Here is a 17,189-nt window from a genome sequence, read left to right as displayed (position 1 = left end):
GCTGGACAACCTGCTGTGGGTAGCTCTGCTAGAGCACGCAGGTTGGACCAGATGGTCTTTTCCAACCTCAGCCACTCTGTGGTTCTGTCATTCTGTGATTTAGATATTTTCTTCCATTTTCTGGAGGGAAGAACAAAAGTGAAAGTTAAGAAGATGTTTTCCTTTTTGAGACTAATAGCATTAACTTCTATTAACCTTTCTAACCATTGCCAAACCTGTCTATGTGAGTAATTGTCTTAGCTGGGCTGGATTTTATCAGCACCAAAGGTAATCCTTCAGTACATCCAGGCTACCTGTGAGGTTTTCCTTAGTGTGGAAATGAGGGGGAAAGGAAGATGCATTGATGAACATTCTGGTTCTGTCTCCCCATGGGGTCAGGATTTGGCCAAAATGCACATCTCGTCCACGAACTAGCAAATGCTGCTTGCATATTGTATGTAGATGCACGTTATGCATACATGAGTGAGGAAGCTGTGGTATACTCAAGAAGAAATGTGTGTGGGAAGAGGTTTAGTAGCCATGCTGAACAGCTGCTCATACTGAAGAGAAGGACAGGACGAGATTTTAAATGGAGCCTACACATAATGCAGGTTAGACCATACGAAATTGTGTATGTTTGTAGGGCTGGGTTTTAAGAGTCCTGGGCCTCAGCCTCTTTGGCTAAATCTGAGAAAAGACACATCACTGCTTCTATCATTTAAGGCACTCTTAAACTTAACCAGTGCAATTTTCAGCATCAAGTTAGCACCTGAAGATGACATCCATAAGCAGAGCTGGCTCAAGGCACAGGCAAAATAGGCAAATGTCTGGGTTAGAGCTTGCTCAAGAACAGCTGATGCCCTCTCATCTCTTTTTACCTGCTTGTGCCCTCCCAGAATTTCACAGAATACTGCTAGCCCTTCTTCTGTCTCCCTCCACATGTGCTGCTAGATTTAATTTTGCATTTCTGAGGCAAGAAACTCAGTTTTGCCTGACAGCTGAGAATCCGTGAGCTGGCTCTGGAGACAGGCTGGACCAGCTCAGAAAAGAGTCTGCTCAGCATCAGCCCTGGCACAAGGAGGAAGAAGAGGACTATGTCCAGAGACAGGAAAGGGGAAAGGATGCAGCCTGAAACAGGACCTGTTAGTATTAATAAGAGCCTCTCAAATCAGTGTTTAACTTCACCTATAGACCTATGCTGGTCTCTACCTGGAAGCACTCAGGAGTTAGATACAGCTTTACAAAATTATTTGAGGCTAGGCTGAGTAAAAGGCTGAGGTTCCTACAGTAACTTTTAGGCAGTGCTTCAGCATGGAAGCAGAAGACTGCAATCCTGAGAAGACTTGATGCTTTGTCCTCTAATCCAGGAGGTTCCCAAGCTTCAGACATACATTACTTTTTCACTTCAGAATTACTCAGTGGCATCTGCTCCTTCTCCTCTGGGATCTGCTCTCTTCCTGATGAAATGGGCAGGGATTTCTGACTCACTATTTTGCAGTAGTCTGGGATTCCCCCAGATCCCTAAACTGGTAGTAGGAGAATCGCCTCCTTCTTCAGAGAAAACATCCTTGACTGAGATGCAGAAAACCTGCTAGTAGAAATTATGGCCTCACATAGTGATTCATGCTGTTAAAACACTATTAAATGCCAAGAATTACAGAATAATAGAATCATAAAAAAGTTTGGGTTGGAAGGGACCTTCAAAGGTCGTCTAGTCCAAGCCCCAAGAGCTGCCTTAATACAGCTTATGTTCTGAAGTTCTCATGGCACACATTTCCCATGTCTGAATTCTACATATTATAGAGGAGACATATAGTGAAGGAAGAAAAAAACAAAACAACAGATTGTTTAAGTTAAAACAGCTTCTGCCATCCTGTAGTCTAGTACTGGGCTGATTACTCACCCAACCAGTAGAGTTATCCATGGACTACTGTGGTTCCCCAAAGTTAGCCTGACACACCTGATGACCTCTTCTTTCCATACTAACAAATGTACAACACTTAAATTAATATACTGGTTTCTATCTGGTAATAAAATATCACATATATCAATTTACACAACATGTGAACATGACTGGCAAAGCCCTATAGCATATGTCCCAGCAGTTTATGGTACTGTTAGAGGAAAGTTGAAAGAAAGAAGAAAAAGGAACATTTCCAGGCAGAAGAGGAAATGGGCAGGACAAAATGAGCAAGAAAAAAGGCCCAATATTTCTTTCCCCACCCCAGACTTACCCATATAAATAGTGAGAGAATTATTTCCTCTGCTCACTGGCTGCCGCTCATTTGCTGCATCTCCCTGGGACCTTGCACCGTCCCTCCATGATGTGGGCAAAGGTACTGTCTTGTTTCTTTGCATTGTAGGATGCACTTTTCTGTTCAAGCTTTTGTATCCTCACTCTCTATGTTTTAGGGAACTACACCATGGGATATGTGGTTCACCCCCTTTAAATGACTTGTGTTCCTCAAGATAGTCTTAATGCTTTAATACAAAGCTGAGTGAGAACTTGTCTGAAATACTGGGTACAGTTCTGGTCACCATCACTATACAATAGAAATCCAGCAACGCATTGAAAAGCTACTAGCATAGTAGGGGTTAGTCTACATTATAAAGGAGAAAGCAGCACTGTTTCGTTTGTTTACCTTAGCAAAATGAAGGCCAAGAGGAAATACCACCTTGTGTAGATGTGTGCAGGGGAGTAGAAGAAGGGGAAGGATGAAGGGAAATGGAAGGAGACAATTTCCAAAAAGAGAGAAGAGCTATATTCAGTAATACCAATATAAAAAAAGCAAACGTGTGTGTAGACTAGTTGTAAATAATATATACCTCTCTATGGGGATGTTTCCAATGGTCAGAGAAGGGAAGTTCTAGATTAGTTTCTGACAGATGTATCAATGGCAGCTAACAGCTCCAGCCACAAAGCAGGCTGAACTTGCATAATGGGTCAAGCTCAATAGGAAAGCAAAGGGTGGGGAAAAAAAATTAGAAATATAATTCCCAGATCAGCAGGAGCCAGGAATAAGGAGCCGCTGCTTTTCAAATAGGTGAGATCTTGTCCTGGAGAAAAGCGGGAACCCTAGCTGAGCATGAATTCAATGAGAGCTGGGAGCTGGGAGCAGCGGGCGCAAGGTAGAGCTGCTGGTCCTACTGAGCTCCAAGCTCAGCAAGATTTGGGAAAGTAATTCTGCTACTCAGGGAGATTAAATCTTTCCTCCTTGTGTGGCAGTGGCTGCACAGGATTGAAATGCTACTTCCCACTGATTTCAATAGCAATAAAAAGGTACTATAGAAAGCCAGGCGGGTTTTGCTGCTATTTGGTTTATGTATGTGTGTATATGTATAGAGGCAGAGATGAAGATATCTTGCAAAGTTACATCACCTGTAGTGCTTACCCTCAAGGACTCAAGTCAAGGAGGAAGCAGCAGAAATACAGAACAGAGAAAGACACTGATGAAAGTATAAATAAAATATAAATAACACCGTGGCATTTCTGGGAATAAAAAGAGGAAGAATTAAAACCTTAGTTTTGCTGATGCAATTCATGTAGCATGGGCAGGGCAATAGAAATGGCCAGTATACTAAGCAGTAGTCTGAAACTGAAAGAAAGAGGGAAAAAAAGGAAGAAAAAAAAAATGTGTTTTCTTTAAATTAAGAGAAATAGCTTTTTCTTTTTTTTTTTTCTCTCCCCCACCCCCCCACCCCCCGCCAGACAATTACAGGAAATTTTGCCAATGTGATTCATGGTTTGAATGCAAACCACTTGACAGACCAAGTCATTCAGAGAAGCAAGCGAATGATTCTGGATACTCTTGGAGTGGGGCTTCTGGGTACCAACACCGAGGTCTGCCACAAAGTGACACAATACAGCAAGGTAAGATGCCTGGCATTCATTCATAGCATACCCTAAAATTCAGCTTTAAGGACAGTAAGGGAAAATTTGGGCTATAAGGGGAAACTTCATCATGGTGAAATTCTTTGAGGGATGGAAAGAGAGACACAGGGTTCTTCCCACTTCGCACAGGGAAACTTAATTACTCAAGTTACATTTAACTCTGGATGGGCAGAAGTCTCTGTAACAGACTGTATGTTAAGATAACACCCTGCAAGCACAGATAATTAAGAATTTTTCCTTTATTTCACCTATGAGATTTTATTAAAAACATCAGCAAAGTAAATATCATCACCAACTTTCAGAAATAAGATGACTGTTAACGGGATGGAGAGTTAGCAGTGGGTTACTTCCCAAAATATAATTGTTCTCTGGGGTACATTGGTCATGTTTCTCCTCCAGTCCTGCTCTCCTTAAACTACAGCAGTACTTGACATTGAGGAGAAGCCTTCCCAACAGAGGAGCACATGAGGAGGAATTTAACCTACCAATTTTATTAGTCAGACTTGCCCAGTTGGACTCAGGCTTCAGAGCTCTGTGAGTCCCTTTGCACAGAGATCGCCGCTTCCCAAACTGCAGGGATTTTGTTTTATTTAATTCTATAATATCTCTTTATTGGCTACAAAGATCTGCAGAGCAAAAGGAAAGGGGCTTGAGGCTACTTGCACCAGGAGGCTGTATATCATTTACTCAGGGTCTTATTAAAAGTAGAAAACCAGAACCTTTAGCTGGAGATCTTCCCCAACAAGATGATGACAGTATTGAGACAACTGCCGATAGGCTGTGGGAAGGGATACCAGTGGCCAGATTGTGTGAAGGTATTGAGTGGCCAGGTGCATGGTGTTGGTCTGGCCCCTGAGGTCTGTTTGGGTGGAAAGGGACATAAGCCAACAGGAAAGCGAGTTCTTTTCATACTTTCTGAAAGAACAGTATTTTTCTCATAAAAGGGAACGTTTGGGTCCCAAGAGGGTATGGTCTGATCTCAGTGACATTAGAGATACAGCACACATTTATCCTTGGGTTCAGGACTTCGAATTAATTTATGTCAATTTGTTTCAGATCTACAGGTCAGATATATCCAGTACCATCTGGGGCCACTTGGATTTCCGACTGCCTCCTCTGTATGCAGCTTTTGTGAATGGAGTGGCTGTAAGGGATGCTCTTTTGTTTGCTCTTAAATCACAGTAATTGGTGCCATTCTTGCTCTAGAGAGAACAGAAAGCTCCTGAAATCTTAGTTTACTTTATTCTTCTGCCTGAAGCCTGCTATAAAACTTTCCTAGACTGTTCTCCTAATGTGCTTCAACTTTCTTCCAATGAGACTGAGCTCAAAGTATGATATATACCTGACCCAGCCCAACAGCAACCCTTACCTTTAATGTGGGACTTGAGGGTATTTTCGAAAGTCAGAACTCTAGAGCTTGTTACAACCTTGCTACAGCTGCATTATAAAGAGATACTCCTAGCTCTGGCTGATTTCACTAGGATCTAAATTTCATGCCAGCTGGCAAAGTATAGTTACAGAAAAACACAAATACAGACAGATGCACATATACATACACACATATAATATCACAAGGCAATTTAATCTTCAGTTATGCAGTTTGCAAAAGACAATTATATATTTTGGACACATACATTGTCATTAAAGCAATAACTGTTTCCCCAGACATTTGTCTAAATTCAGTTTGAGGTTGAAACCATTTGAAATTGAAAGATGCACAAGAGGTGGGGTAGACAAATTTGGCAATTATGCAAAACTAGGGAAGGTGACCAACCAAGGAAATGGTAATATTAAGCCTATCTGAATTAGTGTGACAACAAGATCAGATGTGCAGTTTGACACATCATTTCCAATGTAGAGAGAATTACCTTGGAAATGAGATCTGGAGCCTCTCAGCTCCTAGCAGCCCATGTGACATTCAAATCTGGCTTTTAGCATGTGTATGATTATTTCAGCTTACATCTCGGTCACAGGTTGATTCTAAGTGCTTATTGAAGATGCCAGGACCACAGCTTACTGGGTATTGGGCACAACCTTCCTTATCCCACACTGCAGGGCATCTTTCAAGCTGGCATCAAATTTTTTCAAGGTAGAGACTGTGTTTTCCTCTGCCTGTTCAGAAACACAGTCCTCTGTATTATGGGGCAAGTGCATATCCTCTGTATTATGGGGCAAGACCTGAGCGCTGGGGAGCCTGACCACTTTCCCAGTTGCTCTGAATTAAGACATGAGTGAACAGGCATGAAAGTTCAGCTTTTGAGGCAATATTGTGTTATTAGAAGTGCTGCCCCTGATGCTCTCAAGTCCTTGGGGTTTCTCAAAACTTTGGGGGGAGGTGTGGGGGTCCATCATTCAGTACATTGCAAACACTGACTGCACTGCTGGGAGTGGTCTCCTACCATGCTGGGAACACCCAAAATCTTCCCAAGCAGCTGGGCTCTGGGCATGGGAGAGAGGAGGCATCTCTCTGGATACTCTCAAGGACTAAACAGCTTTTCCCAGTTTTAAGACTAGCATTCTCCTAGTCCTAGCAACCCCAGGGAGTCTGGTTCCTCGTGTGACAATGTGCTGAGAATTCAGGCTAAAGCCTCGTGTACATTTGCAGGCTTGTACCTGTTGCCTGTGGATGGTTGCACTGAAGAAGCTGCTCTGATGGTATAACTCGAAGTTAGCAGTATGAACTAGACTGGTACAGCTTTAATGGTGTGAGCCCTAATGGCAGCATCAGTTGCAGCACTGGGGAAGTAGTTTCAACATGTTTATATACTGTTTTGGGGGAAGTAAAATTCACCATTTATATGGTGGACCTAGAACTTCTGCTCTAATTATACCAGTCTAATTAAAGCAGCAAAAGCCTATTGTAGGAAAGATGAATCATTGTCGTATTGGTTTTAGACTGCTACAACTTGAATTAGAATTGCACTCCTTTGAGGCAAGATTTGTATTGCATTGCCACTTCTCATGGAGCCATGTTGGGAGTAAAGGTCTTTGAAAGAAGGACTTCTGAAGCTTTGCTTTCTAAGGAAAATTTAGTTCTTCAGTCCTTTTTTATACCGATTACAGTAGTTTCATTTGACTGAGCCAATCTTGCCAAGTCAGAGTTTATTTCTGGTGACGCGTCAAGGCTTCTCTTTCCATTAGGTGCACTCAATGGATTTTGATGACACATGGCATCCTGCCACACACCCATCTGGGGCTGTGCTTCCTGCTGTGATTGCACTCTCAGAGGCCTTTCCTCAGAAGAAAAAAATCTCAGGTCTTGATCTGCTCTTAGCTTTCAATGTGGGAATCGAAGTGCAAGGCCGGCTGCTGCGCTTCTCCAGCGAAGCCAGGAATATCCCAAAAAGGTACATAGAAATGCTTCAAGTAGAAAGTTGAGTGGAAGGGGTTTATTTTCCCAGTGTTAAGATACTTAATTAAATGCCAGTTAAAATACAGATGGCATAGTTATTCTTATTTTCTATGTTGTTTCTCTGGGAAGTTAAAAAAGGTTCATCTTAAACATAAATATACTTACATGACTCCTTATGGCTTAGCTAATAGCTTTCTTTATGAGAGCATTGAGCAGTTTACAAGAAGGAGGTGATGATCTCCCTATCTACTAAAAACAGCAGCAAAAGAGCAATGATTAACAGCAGAGGTTTCAGGTTCTCATGAATACATACGATCATGCCTCGCTTGCAAACAGTGCCTTGCCCTCAGCAGAAGGGAGGCACCGGAGATGGGCTCAGAGCAGAGCCCAGGAAGATGGGGTGTGCTTAGGGGAAAGCCTTGAAGCATGGGATGGACTAAATGTCTTCTTGCTATTTTCTGTGTGTTCCTTCTATCAGTTTTGCAAAATTAGTTCAGAATAACAAAACTTGCCTCCCCCAATACATATAATTTATAGATGACCATAAACTGTGATGCTTTTGCCATTATTCTGCTTGGAGTGCCTTGAATTATGAGCAGTTCTAAAGTTTTAATTGCTTTCTGAGGAAGACCTATTGGAAGTAGTACTATTCCAGTTTAACTTGTTCCAGAGGAAAAGCAACAACTTTTTCCACTAGGACCACACATGAATTTTGAGTGTATGTTTCCTTATGGTCCAATCTGCCTTCCAAAGCAGTGCTAGGAAATTGGAGCTTGTGTATATAGTGAGTTCAGGTGACTTTCTGAAATATGGTAATGAAGATATTTTTGTTTTCTCAGGTTTCACCCACCGACTGTGGTTGGTACAATGGGGAGTGCAGCAGCTTGTGCTAAACTGCTAGCTCTTGACCAGCTGCAATGTAAAAATGCCCTGGCTATCGCTGCCTCCTATGCAGGTGCCCCACTGGCTAATGCAGCAACCCAAACGAAGCCCCTCCACGTTGGCAATGCTGCCAAGCATGGACTGGAAGCAGCTTGCTTAGCATCACAGGGCCTTCAAGGAAACAAGCAGATCTTGGACATGGAGTCGGGGATAGGTGCCTTTTATACAGATTACAACCCACAGACTCTGCCAACCTTGCAGTCCTATCCCTGGCTGTTGGACCAGCAAGATGTCGCCATCAAACACTTTCCTGCTCACCTTGGAACACACTGGGTGGCTGATGCAGCATCTTCTGTTAGGAGGAAGCTTGTGGAGAGCAACAACTTGCTCCCCCTTGATAAAATTGAGAAAGTCATTCTCAGAGTCCCAGAGGTCAAATATGTGAACAGACCCAGCCCTACCTCAGAGCATGAAGCTCGACACTCCTTCCAGTTTGTTGCATGCTCTGCTTTGCTGGACGGCAGCATGTCGGTCCAGTCCTTCACTACTGAGAACATTCACCGTCCAGCCTTGCGGGAGCTCCTCTGCAAGACACAGCTGGAGCACCCTCCTGACAACACACCTAGCTTTGAGAGTCTTTACTGTGAAGTGAGTGTCATGCTTCAGGATGCCAACATGATCAGCGACCGCTGTGATACATTCTATGGGCACTGGAGGAAACCTCTGAAAAAGGAGGACTTGGAGAAAAAATTTCAATCCAATGCCTCCAGCATCCTGCCTGCAGAAGCCACGGAAGGCATTATAGAGACAGTGTACAATCTGGAAAAAGTAGAGGACTGTTCTGTGTTAAGTACATTTTTATCAGGACAGTCAGCTAGAGCTCTTTCGGAGAAGCTGAGCTTCCTTTGAATGCTTGAGCCAACAGCAAGACAACGTTCACAAAGCAGACACAAAATTCAGGGCAAACTCTTTTTTAGTGACTCAAGCACTTTTGAACAGGACTCGTGTAACCCAAGAGCCACACTCAGTCAAATACTGTGGAGTTTGAGAAAGTAAATAATTTAGTGATTACATGCACAGCTCAGGCTGAATAGAAGATCCTCTGCTGGCATGATCGGTGGCACTTCAAGTATCTTTATACCTCTAGAGGCAGAGCACTCCTTGTGCATGACACAAAAACATCCCCGCTCCTCTGCCAAAAACGTCTGTATGTTTTGCTTCTGCTAAATAATTCCATAAAGGAATTTCCAGAGGAGTATAGAAATGCTGTGTCTGTGAGAAACACGCCTGCGAGAAGGACAGAGAATAAAAGCCTTTACGTATTTATTTCTGTAGATTTCGCTCTAAAGCCTCCTTGAAGAAGCCATCAGTTACGTCTGAACTTTGATGTTTGTGCTAAAATAAACATGGCACACATAGAAAGTAGTGGCACTCAATGCTCTGCAATGTCAGGAGTCGCACTGATGAGGTAAAAGTTAGTGCCTTTCCTGATCATGCAGGCTGCTGAGCAAGAGGCACAACTCAACGCTCCTCATCGTAAGCGCGTTGTTTCCCAGTCCCCTCTTTTGCCTGCTCTGTGGTACAGGTTTGTTGCTGCTGTATTCCCACTCCAGGCCTTCGCTCAACAAGACACGATTAGCACTAGTGGTGACAGGTTTAGATTACTTCAGGCACTGCAAAGCATGGACTGCAGTACACTTGTTGTGAGTAGTGACAGAGATCTTTTATCGCTTCTTATGCTGAGACAATTAAGTGTCCACAGTGACTCTCAGCTTACCTTGATAACGAATTCTGGGAATTTCTAGTTTCTTCAGGAGTACAAAACCTTGCCGGATTGTGCTTATTAGAGAGGCTGGCCACCTTTGTTCACATTTGTGAGATCAAAGCACGTGTTCTAGAATATGTAAAGTGTACCTTCCTTAGGGCACTAAACTATGCATGAAAAAAAATCACAAAATAAAGCTGGTTCATTTTACCAACTAAACCTCAAGTAATTTCATTTATTAGAGCAAAACTTATGTGTTTTCTACAAATAACGTATTAATTTGTACTTAAGCCTCTGACTCTTGGTTTATAAAGTTAAGTCCTTTAGTTATACGTGCTTAAAGACTTGCATTCTTTTTCCCTTCTGATTAGGAAGTAGAATTTAATTACTCACCCATACCGAAGGCATACAGACTCATTTAGAGCTATTTCAGCAGTAATTATAGCTGGTAACACCAAATATGAATTACTGATAATCATCCCACTGGGCAAGGAGGGTTCCTACATTATCGTAGAATCACAGGATGGTTTGGCTTGGAAGGGACCTTAAAGCTCATCTAGTTCCAACCTCCCTGCCATGGGCAGAGACACCTTCCACCAGACCAGGTTGCTCAAAGCCCCGTCCAATCTGTCCTTGAACTCTGCCAGGGATGGGGCAGCCACAACTTCTCTGGGCAACCTCTTCCAGTGCCTCACCACCCGCACAGTGAAGAACTACATAATATCTAAATCTACCCTCTTTCAGTTTAAAGCCACTTCCTCTTGTCCTGTCACTACATGTCCTTGCAAAAAGTCCCTCTCCAAGAAGGACTGTCTCATCAAGACTGAATGCATTCAGATTCATGAGCAAAAAAAACATGCTGACACCCACACACACAACAACCTTCAACACGTTTTCTATTTTAAAAGAGAAATAAATAGGATAAAATTAGCAATAACCATTTGATGCACAGATGTAAAACCAAACCAAACAACAAACCAAGAACTGTGATGTTTAGTAGTTGCATTATTTTATTACTACATTCAAAGGAAGCTAAATGCTTATGCTCAGCTAAATTGATTTCCTTGTAGAAGTCTGTATGCTTCCAGTCATGCAAGTTTCAGGACTTCCTGTACCATTGTTCCAATTCCATCAAAGATTTCATGCAGAGGAGCCTTGCACATGAAAGCACAGGTAGTAACTATTTTATTGGCTTTGTCCACATGGGATTCATTTACATTTTTGCAAATGTGCTTACATCCAAGCTCGACTATAGCAGATGCCGTTTCAGCATCAGGAAATCTGTAAATAAAAAGACTGTCATTAACATAAAGAGATAATACAGGCATAAAGTTTTGCCAACATAACTTGAATGAGGGAACTACCACAATACTTAAGTGACTCTTTAGTTGATGATGACAAGGGAGTCAGACTGCTACTGCCAGGTTCTTCCAGCCCTTATGGACAAAACAGATCATCTGATAGCTTTGAAAACAAGGTCAAAAATGCAAAGCCACATTATGGCAGAAGGTGTAATTCTAGTTTTAACAATCTTTCAATAAGTTTACAAGATGATACCAAGTGATCATAACTGATCCTCAAAAGTTTGAGAAAGGCCAGCTGAACGTGCAGACACCTTAGACCTTTTCCAACACCTCCATGTAAGGTGTTCTGCTGGGATTCTGCAGAATTTTGTTGGGGTTTTTTTTTCCCCTAAGGATAAGGGAGGAGCAGAGGCAATCCCTCAGTACCGCTGCTGAGATGAAATTCCATTCAGAAGTTTTACTGGAGTTGACAGTTCTTGAACAAGTACATACTTCTGCCAGGTCCTGTTCTCAACTGCCTCCCCTAAACTGGCCCCAAACCACTACCGACTGAAAAACTAGAAATCCCTGAGCAGACAAAAGCCCACAGATGCAATTTAAACAGACACTCCAATTACCACAGGGTACCAAGTTTCTGAATGCCAGCTGGCCACGTGCCTGTTCTTCATTCCCACATTTGCAATATGAATCATGGCCTTCAAAGGCATTGGGTAAGCACATTCTGTACCTCACTCAGTATGAGCTAAAATCCATCGCTCAGTTACCATTAATATAATGGGGAAAAAATTACTTTATATCCTTGGTCATCTGCATGTTTGCGCAGCTATGATTCCATAAAAGTTGCTTTGTTCTGCCACTTTTAGGACAGATGCTACATCCACTGATTCATTAATGCCCACACTGCACAATAAAGCCAGCGCAGGAACTTACGTTACCTTCAGTGGCTCACAGAGCGACAGCTTACGCAAGATAGAACGCTACTTAGAGGCGTCAAACTACTAATTGTAGTGTGCCTGTGGATGTTGGTTAATGGTTGGACTCGATCTTAAAGGTCTTTTCTGTGATATCGACCAATGTATTTCTGAATTTAGGGATAAATTGTTCCAACGTTGTAGTGTACAAGTCACCTGACCTCACAGATTCAGTCTGTCTGCCCTGAGAGCTCTGCACATTATACAAGAACTATTATGCAAGTGAAAATTACAAACAAGTGAAAAATGTCACTCAGAAGTTACCCAAGATTTACTGACACCAGAGACCTCAGACCTCTGCACAGAAGACTGGCCATTTCCTAATCTGAATTCCTATGTAAATTATCTCTATCCATTTCCTTCTTACCTTCCATCTACATCTTTATCTTGGCCAACTGTAACCTCACAACCAGGAAAGACTTTAGCTGCCAGAACTGGTGATATGCAGCACAAACCAATGGGCTTTTTAGCACTGTGGAAAGCTTGGAGTGTGAAGTTCACATGCTCATTGACAGTACAGTTCTTCCCATCTACAGCCCAGGAACACAGGTTCTTTGCTACACCAAAACCACCTGAAAACAAAAGGAAAACAAACAAAAAGCTCAAATGTACGACACTGCTAAAAGTTGTTCAATTCAACACCAGACAGAAGTTCTCCTTTTTTTTCCACAACATAATCTTGGCATACATAGGACTGGTAAGTTACTACACTGAAAGCTTTCAGCACGTGAAACATGATGGGTTTACAATGTTAAAAGTTTAATTGCACTTTTTTATAGCACATATGTTACATAGGCCAGAAAACTTAACCTTGAGCAACAAACAGACAAACAGGAAAGCTCACCTTCATTTGCTAGTCATTGGAAAAGCTGAACCATCTGATATGCATCCCTCAATAAGGAAGAGAGGGATCAGAAAAAAGACCAATGATAGTCAGAAGTAGAAGAGTGTAAGTCACAAGAATAATGCAGTGATTTAACCCTCTACAGTAATTCACTCAAGTTTTAGTTCAATACTTAAGCTTTTTTACTCCCCTAGTATTATTTTTGGACTTTAAAAATAAAAAAGGGTTAACACAATAAAACCCAAATGGATATTACATAAAAAAAGAAATTATAACATATGATATTCTGAGACATATCACTTGTGAATGGTAACATAATTTCCTATTAAAAATAATGCTAGATTTGTCTTTCTAGAAATTAGTTATAACAATCCTTTACTTGCATTTGTCATTTAATTGCACAAGCAGACTGTATTTTACAGCACCTTCACTTCGCAGATCAGAATAATCAGAGATTATTAGTAAGTGTAATCATCCATTATATTTGAGTCCTTAAGGGAGGTACACAACACCAGCTTTTCTACAGTAAACAAACAGAAATTTCCACAAGTATTTCAATGGAGAACATCAAGTAGCTTTGCATTTTTAATATTTTTCTTTTCACTCTATGCTCACTTTCGAGTGTTATCAGGAATCTCTGAGGTAAGATTTTAATTTTCAAACTTTAAATAGAGTTTATTTCCCTCTAACAGTTATTACAGCAACCCCCTGAGCCTGGCTTATAACAGCATGAAATTAACGTGGAAAATATTTGCTAGCCTCTACGCCCTGACCAGCCATGATGTCACCCGCACATTTTAGTGCTGGAAGTATGTTTCTCTTGCCTTACACACACGCTCCCTCTGCTGGCTTTACAACAGAAGACAGTATCACAACTCCAAAATTAACGCTCAGGCACAATCATGAAGGCAGTATTTAACAGTAATATGAATATTCTGGAAAGTCATCTTCAGCAAGTCATAATTTCCTTGTGACACTGGTTTCTGCATTTCTAAAGTGATTACAGTTGCCTCCGTCTGAAAGGCAATTTTGTGGTCTATAAATAAGAAATTATCCATAAACATGTTTAGTGTAACTTGATCAGCAGCAGGCCAGATACCTAATTGAAACAAAATGTACTCACATCTGATGGGGAATATAATCTATTTAGAAACCTATTCTGCCAACAATTTCAGAGGCCCTAAAATCAAGGCATTGCCATGTAATGTCAAGTTCTGACCCTACTTTTGTTCTTGTCCACATGTAGATAATCAAGTTTTCACTACCCTTAGAAAGAAGGCACAGTGCAATGTGTAACTTAACACCAGAAGTACAGTCTGGAATTTTAAATTACTGAACTATAAATTAATAAATAAACTGAGATGACTTATCAGGCCGCAGGAGCTTGCTAAAACATTTTCTCTTCCTGAAAGAAAATAAGGAAAAAAAAAAAGAACACCCCCCCCCCAATACCTCTCAAATTCAAGAGTGTAATTTATTCTCTAAATGGATCAAAAATAAAAAAGTAACAGAGGAATTTCAATTCGCAATGGAAAAACCACAAATAACTTTCTTTTAAAAGCACCTACCAGGGAAAATGACTGCATCAAATTCACTAGCTTTCAGTTCAGCCAAATCCTGAATGTTTCCTCTTGCCAACCTGGCACTTTCAACTAACACATTTCTCTTCTCTTCTGTTGGACTTCCTTTTAGGTGATTGACTACATCCCTTTGCTCAATATTGGGGGCAAATATCTTCACCTAGAATACAGAGATGAAACACTTTTGTGAATGTAAACAGAACTCTTACACATTGGTCATAACACACATCATTTAATGAAAACAGTTTTGCTCCTGAAATCTCTTATCCAAGAGAAGTGGATTCCATAGGATGGATCTATGGCATTAAATATCTAAAGCGATAGGTGGCATATTAGGACAGGTAAACCTGTCCATCCTCCCCATCCTATTCCTGCAGCTTTTTGACAGGAGTGCATTCTGATACCAACATTAAGCTTACTGATTTTGCCATGGCCTGCTTTCTCTCTGCAGATAACCCCAAGGACAAACAGAGCACCACAATTTATATCAGCAGCCTGACTGGGCACACAGCTGAGTCTGAAAAAAGGCTGCTCTTAACTGTGAAGGGATCATACTGCTAAAAAAGTTGTACAAAATATAAGGATGCAAACTTCACAAGCATTTCTATTGCACACATTAAGAGTTAATCACTTTTTTAAAACACTGGTAGCAGGAAAGGAAAACAAAACATGGAAGAACATATTCTGGTTAGGCACAAGAGGGGAAAGTTGCATCAAAATGCAAAGCTCTGTGAAAGGTGTACTGCAGGGCCTGTTTTCACATGTTTTTCAAAACAGAAGTCTTGCAGACTTCTCAGCACTCACCACTTCAGTTAATTCTAAAATTTCGTGCAAAATACGGGGTGCTGCTGTTACCATCAGACACCTGAGTGCAGCTACACGCAGCCAGAAAGTGACCACCTTCCACCATCTGAAGCCACTGACAGGATCAAAGCACACCACTATACCGCTCTGAGCAACCTGGTCGAGTGGAAGGTGTCCCTACCCATGGCAGGGTGTTGGAACTACATGATGTTTAAGGTCCCTTCCAACCCAAACCATTCTATGATTCTATGATCCTGGCCCAGGCTCTTCCAATGACTCCCAGTTACTGAGAAAGCCCAGAAACAGCTAACAGAAGGCATGCAGGTGACCGTAAGCGAAGGTGAGCTCCTGACTTCCGCAAAAACAATCAGAAAGCAGATGAAGAATTTTAACTGGGCCCCATCTCCAGGACCCTGCAGACACAGGAGCAGGGAAATGCCTCCTGCCACTCCTCACGCCCGGGCCTGCCCGGGGCCGCTGCTCCTGTCAGGGGGACATTCACGGCTTTGGGTAGGGATTGAATAAAGAAAAGGGAGAAGGCAAGATAATAAGAGAGATTATGGTTGAACAGACATTGTCGTGTGCTGTGGTGGGGAAAAAAACCACCATGAAGCGGGGGAGGCTCGATCCCACGAACAACAGGAGCCACGGAATGGCGTGCCCCGCTCCCCGGCACAGGGCGGGGGGTGACCGGCCAAGGCGGGAGTCCCTCCGCTGCTGAGGGCCGCGAAGAGACGGCGGAGCTATTCCCCGCCCCGAAGAGCCTACCGCACCCAGCTCCACACAGCCCTGCGGGGCGCCGGGGAGCGGGACCCGCCGCCCCCTACCTCTGCGCCGCCGCGGCTGAGGTGCACCAGCGCCGCCGAGGCCTCGTGAATCTCGCTGCCATCGAAGACGCCGCAGCCGGCGAGAACCAGGGCTACCCGCTTGCCCATCGCCGCCGAGCGCCAGGCAGAGGCTGTCCAAGCGGGCGAACCCGGACCCCGCAGCACCCTCCCTCTTCCTCCTGCTGCTGCGCCTGCGCCGCTGGGTTCAGCTCGGCCTCCATCTTGCAGCGCCCGCGGTCCTAAAGGCGGCGCCCATGGGTGCTCAGTCTGCCCCGGGGGTCTCCACACCGCATGGAAACCCTTGCGGGCAGCTGTTCTCTAGGTCCTGTCCCTCCTGCCTACGACATGTCGGTGAGGATGAGTTTTAAACGGCAGAGGGAAAGCGGAGGGGTGGATGGATGAAGATGTGCTTTTTGTTTTACGTGGAACAGGCTCAGATGTATTTTCGGTCTCCCTTTCCTGGCCTGCTTACCGCAGCGGAGCAGTAGCACTGAGCTGGTGCTGTGTGGTGCTGTTACTCATCTGTATTGCTGCAGCTCTTCTGGAAGTTGCTTTGCTTCCAGCAGGACCTCACAGAGGCTCCACAGTGTGGTTTCCTGTTTACACGTAGGACTATAATGATGTAATGAATATACAGCTTCAAAAGCAAAAATAAGTGGAGTTTGGGTAGAAGCCTTTTGGGTTCTGATGCTGTTGAGGATCAACGGTACCCTCACACATGAGACTCTTTTTGTAACCTCACATTGTGTTCTAGGGAGTGGCTTCATTTTACCAGGAAAACCAGAGTTTCTTTGGAAAGTGAACCTTTCTTCTTTGACCCGCTCCGTGCTTGGTCATGAAGGCATTGCCTTAGGTAACCAGAGGGCTTCTTTGGGCCAAGGCAGACAGATGTTCATCCCTACTGTCCTTGTGCCTGCACATGCAAATGCCACATAGGACACCAGTTGTATTTAATTTTAGAAAAAAAAAAAAAAAAAATTTCATGGTCT

General features: G+C 42.9%; 2 protein-coding genes across 3 annotated transcripts; one reads left to right on the top strand and one right to left on the bottom strand.

Annotated features, from left to right (window-relative positions):
• Positions 1-2,252: 2,252 nt before the first annotated feature.
• ACOD1 (aconitate decarboxylase 1) lies at positions 2,253-10,084 on the top strand. 2 transcript variants are annotated; one of them, XM_030476205.1, is made up of 5 exons: positions 2,253-2,315; positions 3,689-3,850; positions 4,928-5,017; positions 7,013-7,218; positions 8,063-10,084. In XM_030476205.1, the coding sequence occupies exons 1-5, from the start codon at positions 2,301-2,303 to the stop codon at positions 9,012-9,014; spliced, it is 1,425 nt and encodes a 474-aa protein (XP_030332065.1). In that variant the 5' UTR covers positions 2,253-2,300; the 3' UTR covers positions 9,015-10,084. The 2 variants fall into 2 exon arrangements, with proteins under 2 accessions (XP_030332065.1, XP_030332064.1); XM_030476204.1 differs by lacking the exons at positions 2,253-2,315; positions 3,689-3,850 and having other exon boundaries at positions 4,082-5,017.
• A 771-nt stretch (positions 10,085-10,855) lies between these two features.
• LOC115603833 (glutamine amidotransferase-like class 1 domain-containing protein 3A, mitochondrial) lies at positions 10,856-16,738 on the bottom strand. Its single transcript, XM_030476214.1, has 4 exons — positions 16,201-16,738; positions 14,558-14,729; positions 12,513-12,717; positions 10,856-11,151 (listed from the first exon to the last, which is right to left on the bottom strand). Exons 1-4 carry the CDS (start codon positions 16,306-16,308, stop codon positions 10,959-10,961), a joined length of 678 nt encoding a protein of 225 aa, XP_030332074.1. The 5' UTR covers positions 16,309-16,738; the 3' UTR covers positions 10,856-10,958.
• Positions 16,739-17,189: the final 451 nt, after the last annotated feature.

This window comes from Strigops habroptila, chromosome 2 (assembly GCF_004027225.2).
Source record: "Strigops habroptila isolate Jane chromosome 2, bStrHab1.2.pri, whole genome shotgun sequence".
NCBI lineage: Eukaryota > Metazoa > Chordata > Aves > Psittaciformes > Psittacidae > Strigops > Strigops habroptila.
The sequence above is the reverse complement of the archived record's forward strand: the minus strand, read 5'-3'. Positions and strand labels throughout refer to the sequence as shown.